This window comes from Lutra lutra, chromosome 10, assembly GCF_902655055.1.
Source record: "Lutra lutra chromosome 10, mLutLut1.2, whole genome shotgun sequence".
Classification (NCBI taxonomy): domain Eukaryota; kingdom Metazoa; phylum Chordata; class Mammalia; order Carnivora; family Mustelidae; genus Lutra; species Lutra lutra.
In genome coordinates, this window is record NC_062287.1 from 70,872,493 (window position 1) to 70,890,120 (window position 17,628).

Sequence of the window (17,628 nt, forward strand, 5' to 3'; positions counted from 1 at the left end):
CGGCCCACTCTGCCTCACTTCTCTTCTGGCCAGATGCCCTTCGCTGAGCTCTAAGGATATTTAGAAGCAGCCTATTTAAAATTCTGCTGTGTATTGTCATGACTAAAATACTTTCTATCTTAGAGATGTCAAAACAACAAAATTTGGTAAGCAATTAGTCTATAATATGATCTAATTGCACTGGTACTTAGGGATAAAGATGGATGGTGTTCTTGGTGTGGAAAGCTAAAGCTGAGGGCAGTTAACTTAGACTTCTGCTGGCAGGACACTCAGAGTCCACACACAGAGGCTGTGTTGAAATGATGGAGCATAACAGCTCCTAAGGCGCCGTTACAGTCTATTGTCCCTACAATCTATATATTTAAAAGACACTAAATATCCCGTGACACAGCCAACCAGAACAACTCCATCGGTGCCGTTCTGGCCAATCAAGTCAACAATGTTTCATTTTAAAGTGCTAAAATCAGGATTTACCCAATAAAGTGAAATATGCCTTGGGTAAACTTGTATTCAGACGGACATATATGTGAGCCTATACATGACAAAGAGACAGCACCCCATGTCTGTGTAGGAAATGTTTGTCCACACTTATCATACATACAAAGCATGTTTTATACACACCTCATGTTACTAAATGTCACAGAAACACTCTACGGTGGACATCCTGATGCTTTGCCCAGATCCCCCCTTAGGACTGAGAGACTGACTCCCTCAGCTGCAGGGAATGTTGTTGGTAGCTAACCCTCAGTTGCTGGCCCTCTTTGGAATTGCCTCAGCTAAAGAGAGTCACCTCACCCAAAGTCATGTCCCCTAGCCAGGGTAGTCTTCATCCAATGACTGGTTGACACAAGTATATGAAAGTTCATTCCCTCCACCCAATGTGGGACAATTCTGAATGACCATGGCAGCCTTGAAGCTTCCCACAGGGTTGACTGAGGCTTGACTGACACTGCTTCATAGACCAAGCCTGCTGGTGTCCTTTTCCTTCCACAGTGGCAGCTAGAAAGAGCGCATCCCAGTAAACATGCTCGCTAATGTCTATTTCTCACACTCCTTCTCAAGGAACCCAAATCTGTGATACATTCTTTTGTAAAGACTGTCCAAATAAGAGAGTGACAAGGTATGCTTAATAAATTATAGCATTTCATGACAGCAACACTGCGAAAAATTCTCTAAAACTATATTATGGGTTACAAAGAACAAATTCGTAAATCTAACTTATGGATCTCTATATTTAAGAAAACAGATAATTCCAAAGTGAACAATTCTGAAGACACTTAAATTGAATTTGTCACAATCCATTTCACCCATCTTATTGCACATTATATATTTACCCTCTTTGACCTCAGAATAAAATCTGATCCTCACAAGAAAAATCAGTATCCCATGGAACCTCATAAAATTAAGATGGATATTTTGATTATGAGTGAGCCAGAGCTACCATAATGCTGTTCTTACAGTTCTTTCTGCTTCTAACCTAACAAGCAAGGACAGATATCAGCTCTAGAAACTCAACAAAGCCTATAAACCCACAAAATACATGTTCAAAACAGTGAAATTACTGGGAAGCAGATCATATTAAGGAGGTCTTGTGAACTCTCCTTGTACATAGAGGAATATAATGGATTCTTCCATTATGTTCGTCTTTTCCAGTGCCTAAAATGCAACCCCAGTAAAGTCATCTACAGAGACAGCTCTCTTCAACCAGGAAACCAGAGTTTTCTTGTTCTGCAGAAACTACTTTTCCACTTACCCTCAGAGGCTCCATTATATTCAGTGTGACATATTTTAGGTCAAATTTGGATTTATTAATTTTTTTTAAATTGTAACCTAATCTCTCATCTCTTTCCCATGTCTTACAAAGCAAAACAAGGTTATTTCAGTACCTCAGACTTCTCCCTTCCAAATGAATTAAGAAAAGTCAATGAATAACATTTAACATTAACTTCTAGTATTTGAAGTTAGTAGTGTCTTAAGTTTGAACACTAACTCCAACTGATGATACAAATTCAACAATACAGAGTCATGGTGTCAGACAAACCAAGATTCATTGCTGGAGGCAATGTACACCCAGTGCCAATGTACTACTGGGTGTGGTGCTCGTGGATTAGGATGCTCTCTTCCAAGCCTGATTGGAATGACAGATGGCCTTCAGTCAATGGCAGAGTTGCTGTAACAATACTGAATTTATTTCTCACTACTCCCTCAAACTAAATGGCATAGGGACACATTATGTTTTAAAGATTCTCTATGCTAGCATTCTGAACAAAAATTTCTAGATGCATTTTTCCAAGAAATATTTCATTCAGAGCATTAATCAAGAGCAAATGACTTTCATAATTTAATAACAGAATGGTTATTTAAGTGAAATTTTTTTGTGTGTGGAATGAAGTTTCTGAGATGTATTAATTCTAAATACATTTTATCTAGTCCAGTGATTTTTCAGCTAGGGGCCCTAGTCTCCTTCCTCCTCCAACAGAAGACATTTGGCAATGTCTGGAGACATTTTGGGTTGTCAGCAAAGGGAGGGGTGTTACTAGCATCTAATGAGTAGGAGCCAGATAGTACCCCCCTCCATGACAAAGAATTATCAAGTCAAAGAAAAAAAAAAAAGTCAGTAACACTGAGATTGAGAAACTCTGATCTAATCTAATTAACCTCAAGCTTCCATAGCTTTGGGTAGCAACTCAGTTGGAAAAGAGTTTAACTATGTGAGTTAGCCAAAATTCCAAAATCTGAAAAATCTGCTGTTTTTTTCTTTTGACCTTCCAATTATTGTGTGAGGACCTCTCAACTGTGACAAAATAGTATATTTGTTCTCTATATTCAAGGTCACCTGTGATTTAGTTAAAAGGGATAGGAAACATAAGAAAATTCCCGCTCTACCAGGAGCCATATTAGGTGTTTTCACATCCATCTTATTTCATTGTAACTCACGTTATTATCCTCATATTATAGATGAAGAAACTGAGATTCAGGGAGGGTAATCAACTTACCAAATATCACACAGATGGTAAGTGACAACTCAGTGACTACTATTCCAAGTGAGAATATTTATTTCAAAACTCATTAATACTTTCTCATCTATACAAAGAAAATTTCAGAATCACTAATGGTTGTTACTACCCAAAGAAAACTCTGGAATCATTAATAGTTAATGGGATAAAGAGGATAAGTAAATTTTTACCATATATTTTTCTGTATTAGGATTTCCAATAAACATATTACTTTCATTTGAAAACTAATAAATTAAAAAATTTTCAAATACATCACTGATGTACTTCTCAGATTAATTTTAGGATTAACCCTTGACAAAAGAGTAAAGTGGATGGTCCCAAGTGTATGTACCTGGTCTGTTGTTGTTAACCCCATTTCTCACTCAATATTTCTACGCCAAAACTTCTTTGCTCACTCAGATCCCCCAAAAGGATCTTATAACATAATTCACATCAAGATTTAATATATTATTTCATGGTGTTCTGAGAATATAATATCAAAGACTAAAAGATTGACTGTGTTGATCTCTAATATCAGAATGGTAGAAGAGGTTTGGGGGCAAGGATCTTCTACTCTTGTGGTCCTGAGACCTCACTCTATATGTAACCATCTATCCAGGCAGATCTTAAAGGGGTTCTGCCTCGTGAGGATGGGGCACTTAAGTTGATTAAGCAGATCCAGTGAATGGTGTGTGCATGATGAGGCCTAAGTTTATAAAAGTTTATGGCTTAATAGGCACCAAAAGACCCATATTTCCCCAAATAGTTTCTCTCCTACCTGATCTGAACCTCCCACCAAGAGGATCAATAAAGGCAAAGGGGTCCAATAGTGACCAATTTTTTATTGATTGTTTGATGTTAACCTTCATAAGTCAGTGCAATGAGGACACAATGAAATTCTTCTCTAACCTTTGGGAAATCAACAATGGCTTCCTAGTCTATGTAAGGACTAATCACATTCATAGTTTGAGAATTCTATCATATGTCCATCCCCTTAAACTCCTTCCCAGCCCAAGAACTCCAGTCATCTGCTAGAATGGCTAAAGAGTATAGGAGATCAATCAAGAATTAGAGGTTAATTTAACATGAGGAATGGTTCTGTATCCCACTGTAATTGGTTGAATTGTGTCTCCCAAAAAGATATCTTCAAGTCCTAACCCTTGGTCCCTGTGAATGTGAACTTAAATGGAAACAGGGTCTTTGTGGATGTAATCAAATTAAAATGAGGTCACACTGGATTAGAATGGACCCTAAACCCAATGACTTGTGCCCTTCTAAGAAGAGGGAGATTGGGAGACACACACACACACACACACACACACACACACACACACACACTGAAGACAGCCGTGTGGACAGAAGCAGAAATTGGAGTGATGCAGCTATAAGACAAGGAATGGCAAAACTTGCCAGAACCATCAGAAACCAGGATGAGGCAAGGAAGGAATCTTTCTTAGAATTTTCAAAAGGAGTAAGGCCCAGGCAACACTTTGATTTTAAACTAGTCTCCAGAATAGGGAGAAAATAAATTGGTATTGTTTTAAGCCATCTAGTTTGTGATCACTTGTTATAGCTTTAGGAAATGAATACATCCAAAATCTCAGACTGTCACTTAGACAGACAGAAAATCACCCTGCATTTTGAAGAGGAAACAAAGAAAAATAAATGACACCCTGGTTATAGCTATATATTCAAATATTTAAGTAACAGTACACACGACCTTATACTTGTCTCGTGATTTTTTTCCACATGCTAGTTAAAGACTCCTTCTAGGAAATAGGAAAGTATAAGTTTATTAGAAAGAATGGAGTCTAACATAGCATCCATGCTAGAGCTAGCAAGGATGGAAACAAAAAGGAGACTCTTGGTCCTAATTTAATAAGTTATTTTCAGCCTATACCAAATAAATGTATGAATGGGAATAACTTTTAAATTTATTCTAAAACCATTACCAAAGACACTACCTATTGTGCTACTCATTTGTCCCTCTACAGTTCTCATTAAAAACAAACAAACAAAAAACAAAAAACAAACAAACAAAAAAAACCTTTCAGAATATGGCACTGGGAAAATATGATCATCTCTTTTTAAAAAATGGCATGTTTCACTTATTCATCAGATAATCAGAATTTCTCACCCAGTGTACTACAACAGCCTCTCAACTGGTCTCCCTGTTTCCATTCTTAACTTCCGGGAGTCTATTCAGAATAATCCTTTTATATGTAAATCACACCATGTTTCTGCCCTGGACAAAACCCATCTGGGGATTCCCATCACTCTTGGAATAAAATGCAAATCCTTTCCAGGGCCTACAAGGTCTAGCATGTCACCCCAGGCTATCACTTTGTCCAACCGCTCTTCCTCCTTGGGCTTATCTTGTCACACGGGTCTTCGTGTTGCTGGTACACTCTAAGGGCCTTTCCACGCATCACCCCTGCTACGCGCACGCTCTTCCTTCTACTCTTCACCCGGCCTGCCCATGCCTTCACTGAGGTCTCCTTCAAGTGTCATTTCCGCACAGCGTCCTTTCCTCCCCATCTAGACGAACACACTCTAACTCCTTACTTAACTTGCTTCTATTTCTCTCAGGGCTTTTATTCACCTCCTGATATTACTGACCCATTGTATTGTCTATTAATCTTTGATCTCCTCATCATCTGTGCTCCCCCATCATAGCAGGGGCTCCGTGAGAGCAGGGATTTTTGTCTGGTTTGCTCACTGTTGTATCTCCTACGCCAAGAACAGTGTCTACTACGTAATTTGTTGAATCAAAAAATAAATGAATGCATTCGTAAGTTGTTTTATTTTTTGCTCTGGCTGATAAGAAACTTAGTAATAAATTCAATAGTGAGTCATAGTAAAACAGTAGCCTTCATCATGAGTATATACTCTTCTTCCTCCTTCTATTCCTGTTCTAATCACCTCATATATCCCCTCCATTATAAAATACTTTAAATCTTTTGTAATGGGACAGAAAAACACCAATAGGCAGGTAGGGTGAATGCCAGGTTGGGTGCCTGGTTGGGTGAGTGGGAGGCAACCCCACAGTAAGTGGGAAAGGGTGTATGTATTCATCGGCGCAAATGCTTGAAAGTGATAAAAACCAGCCCCCAAGCTAGAAGCCCAGCTCTTTGGCTGCCTGGAAAGAGCCAGATGAGAATAAGCCAATGGGTCTAATATTGCCAGTGAAGGAGGGAAACAAGTTTTACCTTTTCATTCCTGCAGTTGTTCAGCCCCATATTATTCATGGAGGACAGCTTCCCATCAACACCATGAGGCTGTTGCTGCTGTTGCTCCCGCTGGATCTGCTCTCGCATCTTCCGAGCCTCCTGAATGGCTTTCATCACTGTGTCCTGATCTCCAAACAGGGCAGGGGAGTTGAGACTGGACAGGATATCTGCATACACAGGATGCTTTATTAGAAGCCAACGAGATTAGATGCTAACAAAATACTGCCACTACCCACTCCCCTGTAGAGTGCTGCATTCTCTGAGCAAGGAAGGGGTGTGTTTGCTCTTAAGAAACCTGCAGTACGGGATGCCTGGGTGGCTCAGTTGGTTAGGTCACTGCCTTCGGCTCGGGTCGTGATCCTGGGGTCCTGGGATCGAGTCCCGCATGGGGCTCCTTGCTCAGTGGGAAGCCTGCTTCTCTTTCTGCCTCTGCCTGCCACTCAGCCTGCTTGTGTGTAATCTCTCTCTCTCTGACAAATAAATAAATAAAATCTTAAAAAAAAGAAAAAAGAAAGAAAAGAAAAGAAAAGAAAACCGCCGTACTAATCAGAGAGCACCGGGAAACCAAGACTTGCTGGCCTTTCAGCCCTTGGAGGATACCCCAGCACTCCAGTTAATCTGGACTCTGTCACCCTACCTTCTCACAGAGGAAGGTTCCTAGATTCCAGCTGCCAATGTGTGTGTGTGTGTTCTGGTGAGATCTAACAATTAGTAGGGGAGTAGTAGGGAAGAAGCGGGTGAGGAGAGGTACAGAGATATCTATTCAGGATGCCTGGTACACTGGGTATACTAATGCAGGAAAGCGGTTTCTCACCTAGCAGGAAAATTCTGTGAGTCTACATGTGTACTTCAGCGACATCTTTATCTGTGTGTTCTTATGTCCACTGCAGGAGAGAGGGGGCGGGAAGCAACGCGCGGCACTTTCCATTCCCCAATCACTGGCTGGCTAATGAAGCATTCTACTCACCATGTTGCCTCAGTTATTTACCCAGAGAATGACAACCCATTCCCTACCCCGAGCCAAACACCTACTGCTCTCAGCTCCCTGTCTTCCTGAGGGGGAGGCTGTATGTGTGGGAATGGTTTTCACATCAGTACAAAGCTTCAAATAAAGTGAGAACAAATATTTACTTTCGTTATATTCCATACAACTCAGACAGAACAAAAAAATTAAACTGCCTAATTTTCTTCAGTATCTTGCATTTTACTGTGGGTTAAAATTAATACTTTACACAAGCTTTTCCAATTCTTAGACCAAAAGAAGGCAACTGCTTGCTGACTGATCGATTTCAGCGGCTGTGGTCAAGTTTAATGTGATCCACTTGTTTGTATCCTCATATGAACATTTCATCGCACATGCATGTGTGTCCACACGCATACACCTCAGACAGGACAGAGGAAACCAGACTAGAGTCAAGTCCACACCGTGTGTGTGTGTGTGTGTGTGTGTGGTACATGTATATATGCGTGAGTCTAGAAAAAATTCCCAAGGCTATCTATAGTAAATTGTTTAACGGTCAAACAGTTGCTTCTTAGGATATAGAAAACCCCTCAGCGTTTGCTCTGGAGCTTTTCTGATAAAAACCAAACAGAACATTTCTATCCAACACCAACTGAACGAAATTGTGATTGCTTCAGCCCATTTCTAGCTTATGATCTAAGAAATCTGCTCTGCTGATGTATAAACTCTCTAAGAGCAGGGCCTGTGACATACTCATCTTTGTCCCTCACAATGCCCAGTAGAGCAAACAAATACCATCCAAACAAAATTCAGAAGTGGACAATGGGAAAGCCATTAAAGCCATTTCAAGATCAAGCCTATTATTTGTCCCTAAGTTGGCTTTTTTTTCCCCTCTTTCTTATCTCACAACTTCCAACAACCCAGCAACCATATTCACATACTGGAAATGACTCCCTTCTTTCTCCCACACGAATTTCACGGACGTGGAGTGAAAACCTCCCGGTCCCCTGCAGAGGCAGCCAGACTCAAAATGAGAATAGGCTGCTTTATGGATCCTAATATCCCAAGTTTTAATGAGGAAGAGGTATATCTCCCCATCAGAAGATTTACTTAAACCCAACACAGTACAGCAAATACTCCAACTGCGAATTCACAAAAAATGAACACTGAGTTTATTTAACTCAGGTGAGAGGACCCAGATTCTAGTCTTGGCTTTACTCATTCATAGCTACATGGCATTGGGCAAGCCATTTTACCTGTAAGAATCCATTTACTTCATCATACAATGAGGGTAATAATGCACTATGTCATAAGATGATTGTAAAAAATCAGATGAGATAATATAGTCAAAAATGGCTTTTCAACGGCAAATGGTTACACGTAACACATTATTTTGTTTATTATAATAAGCGTTTCAGGCTCCAGGACTCAATAAGGCAAGGAAGGTAATGCGGTGAAGAAACGTAATTCTGAGCCCCCAATCCCTTGTTATCTCTGTGTCTCATATGAAAATTAAGAGGCTTAGTAACAACATGCTAATACTTATTTGGCACTCTGCTGCTGACAAATGCTTTCACCTTTATTGTTTCATTCCACATGTATATGTAAATGTGTTGGTATTGGTTCAGTCTAGTTTTTTTTAGATTGTATGCCTTTGAGGTGCCAGACACTGTGCTGGGCATTTTATATGCATTTTCCTCCCTGAATTCTCATAACAAACTATGAGCTAGGTAATAATATTCCCCTCTAAGAGATTAGGAAACTGAGTTCAAAAATATTAAGTAACTTTCCCAGGGTCACATAACAAGTAAGTGTAGGCTCTGAATCCAAGTCTGTCTGATGCCAAAACCCATGTTTTCCCTCTATCCTTCTCACTGGGCTATGAGTGTCCCTGGAGATACTTGGCAATATATCAGAGAGTGTTAGAAGCCCGAGGATCATTCTGACATATCTTATCAGATATCAATTTTATTTCATATTATGTCATTGAAGTGTGTGTGTCATTCACATTTGTTTTAATGCAAAACTAATATGGGATAAGACGCAAAATTCACATACATTTTAAAAAGAAAATATAAAACTTCAAAGAAACTTTGGACTTTTGGCAGGCAGCTTGGAGGCCAGGTCCCTTTAGGCCCTTGGAGGGTTCATGATCACTCTTGTCTGCCTAGAGTTACTTCAGTGGCAAAGCATTAACCAAGCACAGAAATCCCCAAGTCTCTGATTTGCTGTATCTAACGGCGGCCTCTAAAGAACCCATCCCAAAGGATTTATATTATGACCTTTTCCAAAAGTTCTAATCACCCAAGATACCAAGAGGGGTCACGTTTCAGTAGAAAGGATTTTACTTTTACTTTTTCTTTTTTTCCCCCTTGGACTAAGGACCACTTTGGAAACAGGCATCAGTCATCCCTGAACAGGTTTGCTTTCTTTTACCAAAATCAGAAATCTCTTCATGTTGTTGACCTTTTCATTTACCTAAAGAGGATCCTCTTCCCAAGCTTCCTCCGATGGGGCTGGGGATGCTGCTTTTGTTAGGCAGATTAACGGGGCTGGTTTTGCTGGCTGGGAAGAGGCTCTGGGTGGGAGATGTTGGGGACTTCACAGGTTCCGCTGTCTTGGGTCGGGAAGAGAGATTTAGCGGCTGTGCTGCTGCTTCATCCTACAAGAGTTTAACATAAATAATTATTAAAAAAAAAAAAAGACAAATGAAGCACATTATCACTTAGTAAGCCACAGTTATTTTACACCTCAGAGACAATGCCACATTCTCCTACAATAATAACAAAAGAAGCTAATTATCTACCTCCTTGAAGATTCATCGGAAGGAAACCTCATTAATTTCCCTGTTATGCTTCTATTTACATTAACTGTGTAGTTGGATCATTCTTTTTGCCAAATTAAAATCTGAATTAGCTCACATTACAGCTTAATTTCCTAATGTGTTTTCAAGGATCTAAATTAACCTAGGGCATTTACAAAGAATTATTTAAAATTTCAGCAGCTCTGTAGTGCTTTTGTGTTATTCTCTCTGAAAAGTTCCTGCAACTATAAATAGGCTCTGCAGCTAATTTTTTAATATATATTTTAAATCAAACAATTGCAAGTACTTTAAAAATGGAAACACAGGCTTCTTCTGCTCTCCTGGGCCTCTGCCCAGGGAGCCACATGCCACAGCATGGTTTCTATGTGGCTTTCTGGGTGTGGACACCCCTCATGGTCTAAATTCTGGTCTCTATTCAGGTTTAAAATTAATTTTTGCAAAGAGCAAGCACACATTATAATTATGTTTTACATACCATGCTATATGTAATTTATTTTTCATGTCTAAAGTGATGTCTCTTTATATTCTTTGCTACGTATATTTACAGAATGTCTATTTTAAGATGCCTGTCCTTCTATACTGGGCACAGTATTCAAGTATCTGACTTGTAACTCTAGTGTAACCAGGAGCTTGAAAGCTAAACTCCTTGCCTTTGTCTCGTTCATCCTGTAGTTAAAGACATATAACAACATGTCCATTGTTTTAGAAACTTAGTTGTAATATAAACATACTCATTTAAATGTTCAGTTTTAAGATCTATATTATTGTGTTCTACAGTAAAATTGTCAGCAAATGTTAACTTCTGTTTTGCTTCTGAGAAGGCACAGAGAATTTTATTAATGTCACTTTTTAAAACACAATAGAGCTTGGAAACAGAACATTCTCTCCTTTGGGAAGAGAGCCTGATCCTAGCTAATCTCTAAGTTCTCCCCTAGTACCATGGTCATTTAAGGGAGGACAGAAAGAGATTCCAGAAAAGGCTACTCAGGAGGAAGATTAGAGAGAGAACATAGAAACAACATGGACAGAGAAGCCAGTATATACACCAAGCACTGTGCTAGATATTTTCACGTATATTAGTTCATTTAACTATAAGTCTATAAGTTTATGAGGTTGGGCAGTATTATTCTAAATTCACAAAGGAGGAAGGGTCAGAGTGACAAAATCATTGTTCAGAGTCATACATGGAAGGACAAATTTGAACTCTAATTTACTGGACTCCAAATCCCAGGTCCCTTTTCTATTAAACTATCAAAGAAAATAAGTCATTTGATAACGTAGTGAATTTTTTTTTTTTGTCTTGGTGGGAAATAGATAATCTGGCACATCTCTGTTGCAATGTGCATTTATCTTTATATCTAGACATAGGATGGAGTCTTAGGAAACACGACTGCATCATTATGCATGTCAAAAATGTCTTATGTGCTTGATTACAATTTACTTCTCTTTACTCTTCACTCAAAGGATATTTAGACTAATTAGTTCCTTTACTTCTATCTAAATAATAGTGACTTCTAGGCTAGGTATCTAGTTTTCTCCATGTTTGTTTTATTTGGGGTTCACTGAGCTTCTTAGGTATCTGAGTTCAGACTGTTCTTCAAAGTTGGAAAATTTTCATCCATTACTTCTTCAAATATATTTTTTCTATTTCTTCCTTTTCCTTCTGGGGTTCTGGGTGCACACATTAGGCCAGTTGATATCTCACAGCACTGATAGTCTTCTTTCTATATATTTCATTTGGGATAGTTTCATCATTCTGTCATCAAGTTCACTAATCTTTCCTTCTCTGATGTCTAATCCCCTCAGTACTAGTCCAGTACAATTTTCATCTCAAAAACTATAATTCTCCGGTGCCTGGATGGCTCAGTTGGTTAAGCGTCTGCTTAGGCTCAGGTCATGATCCCAGAGTCCTGGGATCGAGCCCTACATTGGGCTCCCTGCTCAGTGGAAAGCCTGCTTCTCCCTCTCCCTCTGCCAGTCCCCCTACTAGTGCTCTCTGTCAAATAAATTAATTAAAAACAAAAACAAAGACAAAAACAAACAAACAAATACCATATTTCTCATCTCCCAGACATTCCATGGATGTGTTCTACGTCCTTATAATGCTCATGTTTTCTTCTATCTTCTTAAACATATAGAGCTTATAACATCTATTTTTCCCAGCTTTGAATATACCCTGATTGTTTATTTTTATAATTCAATGATTGCCACTTCTGCCAACAATGCTGCTGGGCATGAATGGGAAGCATCTACCAACTCCCAATCAAGTAAATTCTTTTTCACCATGGCAGGCCCAATATTGGTTCTCATAGCATGCCCTGGCCTGACAGAAATTCCATGGGTGTTTTCTAGGAGCAAGATTTGCCTGTCTCTTCATTTGGCTATAGCTCGGTGACTCTGTAGTAGCTGTCTTAACTACTGTCTTAACTACTAACTCTATCATCTGTGCCATTTTGGGATCTGTTTCTATTGATTGATTTCTCTCCCTATTATTATTCATATTTTTTGCTTTTATAAAAGCCTGGTAATTATTAAATGGATGTTACACACTATGAATTTTACATTGCTAGATGTTGGAGTTCATGTTCATGAATTCTTTCAAATCTTTGAGGACTTTGTTCTGAGACATAGAAAAGTTTGGCCCTTTCTAGGCTTGCTTTTAAGTTTGTGAGGTAGGTTCAGAGAAGCCACTAACCTAGGGATAATTTGGCCTCATTACTGAGGTATCACCTTTTGGGCAATACTACTTGATACCCCTTATGTCAGAAGATCTTTCCACTCTGGCTAATGGGAACACAAATCATTCTCAGTCATTAGTGAATCTTGCAGGTGCTTTGCCTGCTACATCTGGTATTTTCCTCGTTCCTCAGAGAGTTTCCTCATATGCATATGCCGATCAATACTCAGCTAAATACAGGGGAATCTCCTACAGATTTTCAGTATTCTCTCGGTGAGCAGCTTTCTCCTCCTTGGTACTCTACCTCACAAATTCTGCCTACGTTGGTATCCCAAAACTCTGAACTCTATGTCTCTACTCAGAGAGCCTGCCATTTTCCATGTGGGTACCCGTCTTTGCACTATGACCTAGAAACTACCTTTAGACAGTAAGCTGGAATAACTGTAGTACTTGCCTCACTTGTGTCTCTTCTCTCTGGAATCACTGTCCTCTAATCGTATTACAAATGTCTGAGAATCATTGTTTTATATATTTTGTCCTGTGTTTCAGTTGCTTAAGCTGGAGACTAACTCTGATCCTTGTTTCTCCATTACAGCTGAAAATGGAACTCCTCTAGGTATTTAATTAGGCTCTCTTTTGTTATACAAATGGATAGTTCACTTACAACCACCATCACCAGCACCACCATCATCTTCATCAGATCATCATCATCACAATCATCACTACACTTACATTTATGGAATAGTCACTATATGCTAGAGGGTTTAAGGCCCATAATATTAACTCTCATTTTTCAGAGCAGAAAACTAAGGCTGAAAGAAGTAACTTGCCCAAAGTGACACAGATGGTAAAAGTGGTAGAACTAAAATTTGAACCAAAAAAATTCTGATTTCTGATGTTGATAATTATAGCAGATAAAAATTCTGAGTGAAAGAAGGTGTATAAGACCATCTATGTTTAATTTTGCTACCTTCAGCAAAAGGTGCCCTATGTCATGTGGTCATGTTATATACAGAGGGAAAGCAATGATTATAGACAGAATTATATTTTAGTGACCATAATCCGTTCAATTGCCAATTCATGAGATTATTCTCATAACTTCTTCAGTAATAGGTAGAATCTATTTTTTTTAAATTGAAAAAATTTGCTTCATGCCCTGATCTATATATTTTTACCCACACATACAATAAACAATATAGTAAGCATAAAGAATGTTTCCTTTGTTATTAATATAAAATATAGTCAAGTCAAATTATATAGAGAACTCCCTAAGAATTTGCATGTGGTGGAGTGAGTAATAAAACTCAGTTGGCCCACAAAGCTGGAATGGTAAAAGCAGATGTAAACTTGAATTTAACCAGGGAACATTTTACTCATCCAGTAAAGGCTTGGTTTGGTGCAGTTCCATTTGGCCAACTCACTTACAAAATGACTTTTTCATGTTAAAATATCTAATACCCAATATCTGCAGTAAAAAATGTTTGCTATGTTCATATTCTAACAACTATAATTAAACAAAGTGCTTTGGTTTTAGTTGTAGTGTTCTGCCTCTTATTCACAAACAGAAATTCTTGGAATACAAAAGAGACAGCCTGTTTCCATAAGTAATGTTACCTTATTAAATGTAAGCTGCCTATTGTCATACCTCAATATTTCTAACAACAAAGCATAAATATTCATCTATTTCTCTGGAGAATTTAAAGCATGGGTTTAATTCCTATCTGCACATTATAGAAAATAAAATAATTTCAGTGATTTTGTAGCATTTGATGCTGTTTTGTTGGCCTTAGATGTTTCCCTTGCGAAAATTTAATAATTGCAAAGTTTCTCCAAATGTAGTACTTTGGGTACATTATTGTAATGTATTATTGTAATACCTCTGTGCTAATCATATGCCTCTAAGTAGATAAGTCAATGATACAAAGCAATTGTTTCTCTGAACTATATTATAAAAACCAACCAGTACCACCTATAGGTACCGGCTGCAGCACAAAGTTGGAGCATATCATCCATTTTCCTCTGTCGCCAAATACTGCCCAGGTGCCACATTTTAAGACACTGAGAATTAGTGAGGAAAGGCCTCTATCACTGTCCCAGCCATAACCTGGGAGAGCCTGTTTATCCTCTCAACCACAAGGCATCAAAGAATGAATAGATAATGATACCACTCATTCCTCAGAGCCACATTAACTATTCCTGAAGGAGAGACCTTTATCAACAAACTATATGAAGTTCAGCCATAGATTCTTTTCCGTCCCCTTTTTCTTAAATCTAAAGTTTTGAGAGCCTCCTTTCCTGATACTGTAAGTTGGCTCCCACCTGTTTAAGGAACTTTGAGAGAAAGTGTCACAAGTCTATGACAAAGACTGGCAATAAAACCATGGCCATTCATGCCAGTGAACATTAAAAAATAAAAGCCAGAATCCAAAGGGGAAAAACTCCTGAGAAGTGAGTTTGCAGATTTAGGTAAAGATCTCACAATATGGCACTATTGTTATCAAAAGGGAAACACCTGTTTCTCAGTGCTCAATCATGAAATTTACCATAATGAGGAGCATTTGGGGTTCCTTTATGCTGCTATGCTTCCTGCTGTTCATTCCCATCCCAGTCCTGTTCACTACTTTTCTTGTGAAGCTGTTTTCCAAACTGTTTTCACAATCCTGCAAAGCAAGTACCTTAACTTGAGTTACAGGGCTGGTCCCTCTCTTTTCATTTTTTATCCCGGTAGGTGAGACTGCCCCTGCTGTGTTTGGTGGCTGTGGAGCCGATGGCATCTTTGCTCCAGGTGACACCTGCATGCTGGCCAGCTGAGCTGCATAGAGCTGCTGCAAAACAGGGAAGACAAACGTTATCTTTTTAAATGCAGCTGAAATTGAGTTTCAAGAAACAAAAAGTGGAAAATCAAAACAAAACAAAAAAACTTACCGTATTGTTAGATAACTATTTCTCTGACAGCCTTGCAATTTCTCTTTCACTAATTTTTTAAAGAGGAAATAAGAGAGACCAAATAATATAAAGAGTGAGTACTGGCATGAGAGCCATCGTCCTGTTCCTGGCCCTTCTGGCAATCACTTTATGGACCTGAAGAAAGAGTTTGGTTGCTCTAGAACTCCGTTTCTTCGGTACAAAAAGGAATTTGACTAAATGGTTTCTATGATTCTTTCTAGTGCCTAAAATTGTTATAAAAAGTTCTTCAAATATCAGTATGTCCATTCATGTAATTTTAATATTCATGTACTAAGTAACTAATCTGAACTTTCCTAGGGATTCCTGGAAGAACACTGTTCTTATTCAATACTGACCAAGCCCCTCTGAGGATGCTGATCCTTCTGGATGATAAGAATGCTGCCCTAAAGATCCTGGAGGCCCAACAGCAGTCACTGTTTCCTCGAGGTCTTATTTCTCAGCAGCATATAACATAATCCTCAAGAGAATATGGCCAGATTATAGACCAAAAAATGAAATGAAATGAAATGGAATGAAACGAAATAAAATAAAGCTTCTTTTTCCAACACAGGATGTTAAATCCCTAACTGTTGATTAATAGCTTTTGGGTGAAACTGGTAATAAATGAATGTGTTAACCTGCTATGGTTAACCAGAATTCTGATACCTCAGTCCTCACACTATTTAATGCTTGGAAACTCCATTCAAATATTTTCTTTTCTTCTTATAATCAAGATTAAGCCATTACCTTGATAGTCATATTTCTAGCATAATAAATAGAAAGCTTCCTAGTTCATCAACCACAGAGAAAATAGCTCAAACTTTGCTATATTAGTAAGGGGGGAAAAAAAAACAGGTGGTTTGTGTGTAATTTCCAGCATTACTATCATTCAGATGGACAAATAAAAAAAATTACAGTAATCAAAAACAGACCTTTCAGCACATGTAATTAAATGAAAGCTTAATAAAGAATAATTTGCAAGAGCCAGATGTGCTTATGTCATGATTGTTGCTTTCTTTGGAACAATTTTTCTAATATAACAAGCCTCTAAAGAAATTAAAGTTTCATAATTCTGTATGTGCAATGACTCAGTGGCAAGAAAAATTCACAAGTAAGAGTCAGTTAAACTGCTAGAACTTAGGGGGAGAAAAGGCTGCCTTTTCTGTTTCCTTTTTACTCTGTGGTATCCTTTTCCTTTGAAATGCAGCCAGGTGTCTTCAAAGGGGGCGGGGGCAAGTGAAGCTTCTGAAATTTTTCTGCTTGGATAAAGCCACTGAAGAAAAGTTTTCTACTGAATGGAGTGAAGACGGTTGAGAGCTGAGAAAGTGTCCACCACACAGTATCCGGCGTCATGACCAATATGCCCTCCTACTGAGTATTAAAGAGTCATGGAATCTTAGAGAGGCGAGAGTCCTTACGTATCATTTATGCCTTCATTTTCCCTCTATAATTCACAAGATCAGAAGAAAGTCAATTTTACTCAATGTTGAACTTCAACTAGTGAAAAAAAAAACAACACAGAAAAACAAACCCTCAGGAACAAATCTATTTTTTAGAAAGCTGACTAAATTCAGAAAACCTTCAGATTGAACAATACAGACGTTTCTTGCTTTTTAGAAATACTGTAAATTGCTTCCTCTAAAGCTTTGATAACCATTTATTTCATATCGCTTTCTAGTGGTTTGTACCTAAGAGGAAAGACCCCAGAAGTGCCGAGACTCCTCAGAATTCCTTGTGAGCTGTGATCACTGACCGTGCGTGGCAAGAAGCAGCATAGCCACATGCCATGAATTTACAGAGCTGGGTCAGCTGGACAGTAAGATACCAGATAAGATTGAGTAGAATAAGCCTTGAAATAAAAGCCAGAAAACAGAGCCCAATGTAAAGATAGAAGGCGCTCATGAAAGTAAAAATTGTCACATCCTGTCCCACAAAATATATAATTTTAGATGTAAGTACCATGCTTTTCAGACTGAAGACTTCAGATCTGACCT

General features: G+C 38.6%; 1 protein-coding gene across 19 annotated transcripts in view; it reads right to left on the reverse strand.

Moving 5' to 3' along the window:
- Window positions 1-17,628, reverse strand: part of SOX6 (SRY-box transcription factor 6) — a 637,684-nt gene that overhangs the window by 72,852 nt on the left and 547,204 nt on the right. For all 19 annotated transcript variants that reach the window (XM_047691366.1, XM_047691365.1, XM_047691370.1 and 16 more), the window contains 3 exons: window positions 15,364-15,513; window positions 9,666-9,849; window positions 6,206-6,393 (listed from right to left, as the gene is read on the reverse strand). In XM_047691366.1, the coding sequence (XP_047547322.1) occupies window positions 6,206-6,393; window positions 9,666-9,849; window positions 15,364-15,513 (522 nt within the window). The remainder of the gene's footprint in view (window positions 1-6,205; window positions 6,394-9,665; window positions 9,850-15,363; window positions 15,514-17,628) is intronic.